The sequence below is a fragment of the Onychostruthus taczanowskii genome, unplaced genomic scaffold (assembly GCF_017590055.1).
Source record: "Onychostruthus taczanowskii isolate IOZ18803 unplaced genomic scaffold, ASM1759005v1 scaffold4, whole genome shotgun sequence".
Taxonomy (NCBI): domain Eukaryota; kingdom Metazoa; phylum Chordata; class Aves; order Passeriformes; family Passeridae; genus Onychostruthus; species Onychostruthus taczanowskii.
This window is the reverse complement of record NW_024501459.1, coordinates 18,777,705-18,785,962: the sequence shown is the minus strand read 5'-3', so window position 1 is coordinate 18,785,962 and position 8,258 is coordinate 18,777,705. Positions and strand designations below refer to the sequence as shown.

At 44.5% G+C, this 8,258-nt stretch overlaps 1 protein-coding gene across 2 annotated transcripts; it reads right to left on the bottom strand.

Moving 5' to 3' along the window:
• Positions 1 to 286: 286 nt before the first annotated feature.
• On the bottom strand, positions 287 to 7,886 carry PDP1 (pyruvate dehydrogenase phosphatase catalytic subunit 1). Of its 2 annotated transcripts, none has more exons than XM_041412665.1 (2): positions 7,742 to 7,886; positions 287 to 4,263 (listed from the first exon to the last, which is right to left on the bottom strand). In XM_041412665.1, the coding sequence occupies exon 2, from the start codon at positions 4,217 to 4,219 to the stop codon at positions 2,612 to 2,614; it is 1,608 nt and encodes a 535-aa protein (XP_041268599.1). In that variant the 5' UTR covers positions 4,220 to 4,263; positions 7,742 to 7,886; the 3' UTR covers positions 287 to 2,611. The 2 variants fall into 2 exon arrangements, with proteins under 2 accessions (XP_041268599.1, XP_041268598.1); XM_041412664.1 differs by lacking the exon at positions 7,742 to 7,886 and adding an exon at positions 7,278 to 7,735.
• Positions 7,887 to 8,258: the final 372 nt, after the last annotated feature.

Sequence of the window (8,258 nt, the reverse complement as noted above, 5' to 3'; positions counted from 1 at the left end):
GCAGCACTGCCCCTGAAGTACTCATGAGGTGTTGGGAACTGAGACACACAGCCATACTGACGGAAGGATCTGAGCACTGCTGCCTGGGGGAGGCAGCAGCAGCATGCCTGATGCAGGGTGACACTGAGCCGCACAGCGGCATTGAAGCGCTCTGAAGTTCAATTCTCTCTTTCCATTTATACTTCGCTCTCCTTGGCCATCTGAGTATTCATAACAGGAATCACACAAAAGAACAAAGTCCTAGTAGAACAGATATCACATTCTACATCAACTCAATACACATGGATTTCTGCATAATTGATCATTTTATTGGAATCTGTTAAAAGATGTTTGTTCAGATCACCTGTTCAGCAGGCAGTTATGCTGCTTCTGTTTACTGCATACATACTGAGCAAGTCTCCAAGCAATACATAAATATTGTCTGACCCCATACTTAAGTATCTTTACTACAAAAAGCAGCTTCTCCAAGTTGTATCCATGGGACCAATGTACATTTCTTCTAGCTATGACTTGTACCAAATCCGTATCAACAACCGTAGGTTAAATACATCAATGCATGTTAATAGAGTTTTAACAGTAAAAAAAAAGTAAGAAAGTTAAATACTGCAACAGCTGAGATACATACTGCATTTGAATGATAGAACATAGTCTATTGACCTAGTTAATGACACAGTCACCAAAACACAACATACAGAAGCAATGTCAACTGCCAGTACTTGTCTAAGCACTTCAGAGTTTCCCTTTTCCCTTCAAATAAAGAAGGGTTGTGTACATCTTGAATGTGAACTTAGGCATCATTAACCTTACAGCAATATCGATGCTGATAATTAAGGTCAGGTAGAGACATACTAAAGCTGCAGGCCACTGAGTACACACAGCATTTGTGAGTTTGAGGAGCCAAAGTTTACTATAGCACGGGTTCATTGTTCAAACTAAGTGCACCCTATGGACAGTACAGTAGCATTAATTGGCAAGACATATTTAGTAAAAAATGCCACTTTAGAAACTTAGCATATTTCACTTAAGTGTTGATTTAACTAGCTATGATGAGGGCTAGGGAGGTATTTTAACTGAAACACCTTGGTAAAGTGAAATAAGCTGACCTATCATTGTTCTCTAGAACCCAGCAATAAAGTTAGATGTGTCCTCCCAGTCGTCAAGGACTAGTATTTCAGCAGGCATTTCAGGTTTTAACTTAAGGGCAGGTTAAAATAAATCTGTACACAATGCAACATATCTCAAATAGATGCAATGATGACCAATTATTTGTCAGTCTCTACTTTTACCATTACAAGCCCAACAATTTTGGCACACAAGTACAGCCAATCTTAAGTTCAAATTCAACCATTCCAAGTTCAAATTCAACCATTCCAAGTCAGAGACCCATTTCAGAGACTGCTCTGCAATACTATTCTGGACTGCAAAAACATGCATACACCAGCTGCCCAGAAACACAAAACTAAAAGAAGTTGCTAGAAATAGCCACTGAACATACACATGCATGCCAGTCAGCTTCCCAATTAAAATGCTATTTACAAGCCATACTTCAAATTTTTTGTAATTTGTAGTTTTTCACCCAACTTACACATATGAGTTCAAGTGAAGGACGTGTATTGTGACCTTTTGAAATATCCAAAGTGAAAATGAGTGCAAGTTACAAAGCTACAAAGAAGTTAGCAATGATTCCCTGATCTTTTCAGGTAAAAATTATTTAGTAGATAAGCAATGCCAGGGAGAGGTGGAGTCCATGAAGGACATAACCTTTAGGAAAGCAAACAGCCTTAACCAACAACACTGACTTTTTGGAAAGTCTGAAAGTTTCTTCATACTGAAAACTGAAGTCCTCCATGAAGCTATCTGCTATCTTGCTGCATGCTGTAATGTGTTATTGCCCTACAAGTTGTGCAGAAAACCACAGCCACGTATTAATGCACAAGAAATTTAGAAATTACCGTGCATAAGATATGATTAAACTGTAGCAGAATCTCAGGTATTGATTATGGCTTAGACCTGCCTTGAAAGTCAACACTTAGACAAATATCCTTACGTGAATGACATTGTCCATATGAAAGTGAGACAACTTTGTTACAATGAAGACTTACTTGGTTCAAGTGACTTTCTGCTTAGAAGAAAACAATAGACAATATATTCACAGATAACCATGACAAGAATTAGCCCTGTAAAAAATTCAACAATGCTTTTTACTTATCTTTTCCTTAAGTGTATATATTTGCAGATATTTTATAAGCAAGCTGTTTCTTGAACAGCCAGATCTTTGATAGTTAATTCTTTATCCTACTTCCTCCCTCATCCAAATTTGCCAAATTCAAGACATTGTTTTAGCAGCATGCATGAAATCAATAGTGCAAAGTTGTTATAAAAAACTCTTTTCCCAAGCTAGGACATCCTCTTCAAGTTTTGTATTGGGTCAACAGCACTTCCCATGTTTTTAGATCTCTGGGGAAGGGCAGGAACAATAGATATACGGAATCTAACAAATGAAAATTGTTTGCCAAAGGCTTTTTTAAATAATATTTTTGGGTGGATTTTTTAATTTGCTGCTCATACTGGCCCTTATTACAACTCTAGTAACTAGTTCACTGCATTAAATTCACAATTCCTCATTTTGATATGCACCTATAACATGTGAATTGAACTGCACCACAATAATTGTAATGTCATCTCTATACATTCGAGCCAGCTCTTCTGGAAGACTAAGCATCTTGGACAGTCGCTCATGATCCACGGTCCCAAACTCATTGTTACCCACAGCATGACGTATCAGGTGAGTTGCTGCATTCTGATCTTCGAATACTGAAGAGATTCTTGCTCTCCTTTCTGTTAAGAGACCATGCATCTGTCCCAAAGTTACCTTATAGCCACCAACAGCTATTGGCTGTTGGTGGTGAACACCAGTGAGATACTCCCCCACAATTCTGGCCACATCTTGCCTGTGCATTGTCTCCCACAGCCCATCCGTGGCCAAAACCAGGAATTTATCCTGTGGCCGTAACTTGTGATGTATGACTTCTGGCTCAGCTGTGAGGTATGGGGGAGTGTAATAGTTTGGAGGAATAAACTTTGTATATTCATTCTCATTCAGCTGATCTGGGCCTGATTCCACTACTCTCTTCTGCAGTTCAATACTCCATTTAAACTTCACATCACCAAAAGCTCTGAAAGGCATCAAGAGACCCAAGAGACGATCTTGTTTCACAAGACTTTTCTCTTCGGACTTTGGATGCTCCATTTTCACACGTTCCACTTCATGTTCATTTTGTGCATTGTGGTCATAGGACAAATTAACTGCAGACCAAGATCCATCTTCTTCCTGAACGCCGAGCATTGCTCTGCTGTCACCTGTGTTAGCAACGTGCAGGTCGACACCATCCACATGGGCTACACAGGCAGTTGAGCCAGAAAATGCTACTCGCAGTACTAGGTAGTTGAGAAAAGAATTTGGATCTCCTACTTGAGCTTCCAATGAAATATCATTATCAAGCCTCTTAAAGGCATTAATTAAAGCTTCTCTCACATCAGTAGTCTCTCCACTGTTGAGATCAATCAGCTCCTGCCAGTAAGTTCTTAGACTGTTGAAGTAAAGCTTGGAAGCCTCTTTGCTAAAATAATCGTTGGGATGCTTGTGCCACTGTAAAATGGGCAACAGAGCTCTGCCATTCTCCACAGCATTTTCTATTTCAAGTAAAGTTTCATGAGGTAACAAAGAGACAGCAATGTAGTAAAACAGTCTTTCACTGACAGCTTGAGCACAAGCACAGCCTGCATGGCCATCAAACACACCCAAAAGCATCCCTCTTGTCTGTAAACAAGTGGCAGCACTCCTCCGGTCCTCTATCGGAGCATTAGCAGGCAACTGGTTGCTGTCGAAGCCAAGAACAGAACTTACGTTTTTACCATCAAATTCTGGGACTTTGAAACTGTATTCATTTGCCTTCAGGATGCTGTTGACCTGTGGAGGGGTGAGGTAAAACCTCTGTGGCGTAGAAGCATAATCCCTTGCATGAATAAAGTGATTAAAGTGCTCCTTTGGCCTGTAAAGTGCCGCAAATTTCTTCTGTGGTGCATATCTGAAGTGACTGTGAGCAAAATGAGATGACAAACAACACAGATGTTTATGGTGGCAGTAACACGCAGTACTGCCTATTCTGCTAATCTCACAGTTACGAATCAATGGGAACAGATGAGCTGGTGCTGGCATGGCATCAGACAACAATGGCAGCCTGGAGCTTCGGACTGGAATTGCTGAAAGACAAGAGAACAACTATGCTTAGCGGGACACCTAAGAGATTTAGAGATTTTTTTCTCCCCAGAATTCTGTGTTAAGATGTTTACAGCTCCTAACCAAGTTGTTTATTATATGGAGCTCATAGCTTCAAAGGACTTGATAAAGAAAGGCACTGCAAGGTGCTCATTTACAGACACTACCTTGGGCTGTAACAAAAAACCTAAACCATACTTCAGCACAGGTATTTTAGCTCTTAAACCCATTCAGTAGGCAGGCAGGAAGCGAAAGCATCACCCAGACAGTCAATGAACCTTCAAACAAATTAGCACAATAGTTAGCAAGGAGCACTCTACAGAATTGTCACAGGACTTTTACAGCTATTTGCTTTCCTGGTGATTCCATAGCTGACAGAGACAGATGTGGCACACAAGGAAGAAAACCCTTTCTGTAAGGCTGAAGAAGAGAAAGCATCCAACAGGGAGACTTAAGAAAAAACTCAGAGATGACATACAATGAAGATTGTTTAGACAGCAGAAGCAAGAAGTAGGTGATTTGTGATGCAATCAGAAGTCAGTAGCAGTTTTTGCTTCTTTCCCCCCCTTTCACAAGTAAAACTTCAAACTTGTGTTACGTATACAACACGGCCACAGCAATCTATGCAGCAATTTTCTAGTTTAAGATGTATGTACAAGAGGTAGAAAGGAAATACAGCTTTCCAAGAGGTATTCCACCCCAGTACATTTTCAGATTATAAAATGCCTTGAAAATCGACTCAACTGAAGCCTATATGCAAATTGTTTGCTTCCATGACTAGAACAGAACCTTGCGCAATACTCTACAGCTAGTTCACTGTCAAGATAAACCACCAGTTTATCTTGACATATATTCTACTATATATCTAACATATATTCTACTGCTACTTGCCACATCTAAAAGCTTTCCTTATTTTTCATTTCCCTGAAGAAAGACTTGTCTCCATTTACATACCAAATCACAACATTAGTGAGAGTGCCTCTCAAATGCCTTATTCACTATGTCTCATTATCAGAAGTCTTTTACAATGTAATACTTGAGAGAACTCCAGCGTTGAGATGGAGTCGAACTGTGCCTGGTGTGAAGTACACACATTTAAGGCAAATTCAATTTTCTCTTTTATGATCAAGTTTCATCGCAAAAGCTTTTTCTCAGAAGAGGCCATTAGAAGGCTTACTGCAGTCGTAAGCACTAATCAGCACTGCTAGATGTCAAATTGTTTTACTGAAGAAATGGATATTGCTGTGTTATGCAAGGTGCTTCAGTCTGTAAATGGATTTTTTTTTTAGCCAAGCAGGCATACCAGTATTTCAGAGGAGGCTCAGCCCCAATAAAATATGCAACAAGCCCCAACACTCAGTCTAAAGGATCATGCAATATAGGAGAAATTTCATTTTGCAATTTCTATTGGCTTTCCATAGCTTCAGCCATGATTCTGATCACCTGGGCCAGCTGAGAAGTGTCTGGAAACATAGGAAGCTTCATCCCATTCTCCTTGTTTCAAGAAAGGGAAGCAAGCCTTACTTTCCCTCCAAGCTTGCTTGCTCTTTTTAAATAAACCAGAGTAGAGCCCATTTCTCTGTTACATGACATCTAAGTGCTGAAAGCACAGTAGAGTTCATGTTCCTGTCACTCCACTGATTCCCCAGTACTAACAAGTGACTGTTGTACACTGACAAAAACTCTACTGAGTCTCCCACTGACAGCTGAAGATTGAAGTTTTCTGTTGTGCAGGTACCAGGAAGAGCTCAGGCTGCAGTCCAGACACCCAGGAGCAGTGAATTGGCTGAAGCTTCCAGATGCATACTGAATTTATGGTAGCCATTTGCTTCTCCAGTCCAGGCTTCACATGCACACAGCATGACAGCAATAGTCTGCACGGCAATAGTCTGCAACTCCAAATATAGATTTTAAATTCTATTCACTGCCTTCTAATTATATAGGAGCTATTTTGGTAACAACAATTTTGCTTCAGGTTCTATGGATGTGCCCAGCCCACAGCAGCACCTCAGCACTGGTCTCCCGTCAGACTCCACCTGGATCAAGCTGTCCTGACTGCTCAGCATTTAAGTTCAGTGCTGACCCACAGTGATGCCTCAACTGCTCAGTTTTTCTGCTTCATGATGAAGCAAAAATACAAATGTATTGCTGCTGTAACAGTTCTGCAGTGCCACCAGAGGACATTTTTATGATTTTTAATCATTATCTTACCAAATGAAATCCAAGAGGAAGTAGTAAGAAGTTGGCCTCACATTTTCCACGGCTCATATCATTTACAGTAGATCTATGCCAGCTTAAGAGATCACTCTGTTTCACATACCAGATTCAGTAATTCCAAGTTGATTAAGTAAATGCCTAATTCCAAGTGTCCAAACCTGAACTGAAATTAAAGTCTCTCCCACTTACCCCTACAACAGGGCTGCCCCAAACACTCCAGCTGCCCTTTAAATAATTAAGATCCCAAGATCATCATGGCTGATCAAAAGACAGCAGAGAAGAAAAAGAAGTCATACAGTTCAATCAAGATTTGTCAAGATATTACAGTCAATCCAGCGTAAATACCTCTCCGAGCCCAGAGCAGGGTACAAGCACTATTTTTCAAGCTGTAAATACAATATGACCAATAACAAGTCAGATGGTCAACTAAAGGGGTTTTGTAGTACTACACTAAAAAAAAAATTAGAAAAACGTTCCACCTTTCTTTAATAAAGGCTCATTATAGCCATACTGTTAGGGCTATTGACACTGCACAGAAAAGCTCCTCCAAAACACTGTGCCAAAGACACCCATGGTTCAGGTAAAAACATTCACTCAGGTGCTTTTCCTACACCTGACAGACCTGAATGAGCCAGCTGGAGAAGACTCAAGCATTCAACACAAGCAGCACCGTTAATCCTTCCCTCCGGCCTCAGCCCTCACATACAGCCCAGCCTCGCAGCCCCTTCCCCGGGTCCCATCCGACCCCCGAGCCCGTCGCTCCACGAAGGGAAATACATACCGATCCGCCTGGGCCCAGGACATACACACATTCTCCTGTCACAACATGAAGCCGCCAACATCCACAAAGCAGAAGCCCGGGGGGCGGGGGGAGAAGCAAGGCAGAGAGTTTGTTAGAGAAGACGTAGAGCTCCGGCACGGAGGTGGAACGGCAGACAGGAGGAGACAAGCACACACAGCCCTTCTGCGGGCGCACGGCGCCGCTGCTGCCGCTCGCCCAGCGACGGGACCGAGCCAGCTCCGCAGGGACCGCCCGAACCCGCGGCCCGGGCACCGAGCCCCGCCGGCTCCGCTCTCCCTTCCGGCAGGGCGACAGGCAGGGCCCGCTGTCGCTGCGCGCCGCCGCGGCGGATACCACTGCACGCTCAGGCGCTGCGCGGCCCCGACATGGCCGCCCCTCCCCAGCCGCCCGCCCGCCTCCGGCACGACCACCTCCTCCTCCCTCCGCCCGTCCTGGGCACAGACCTGGGCCTTTCCCGGGCGGCTCAGGAAGACGGGTGGAAGGACCGTGCGGCACAGGAAGGGAAGCGGGTGGAAGGGCAGGACCGCGGCGCCCCGAACGCAGCCGCCACCGCCCCCAAACCCCCCGACAGCCACCGCCTCACGCCCGCGGCCGCCGCGCCTTTATAAAGGGCCCTGCGGCGCGCGGCGCGCCGCCGATTGGCTGCTGAGGAGGGCAAGGCGGGCACGTGACGCGGAGGCTGAGGGAGCGCGCGGGGGGCGGGGCAGAGGGAGAAGGAGGGGGCGGTGCGTGCGCGCGCACCGCGCAGGGGCGGGAGGGCGGCGGCGCGCGGCGCGCGCTGTGTCCGGTCGCCTCCCCCAAGGGGTCCGTGAGGGCGGGGAGAGCCCGCGCAGCGCTTTTGGAGCGGCAAAGGGGACCGGGGGTCTTTGCCCTGGCATGTTCGTGAAGTGCCTTTAACAGGTACGAGGCACGTTAGCTCCGCAAGAGACTGCTAAAGTCTGTCCCCTAAACCAGGGACCT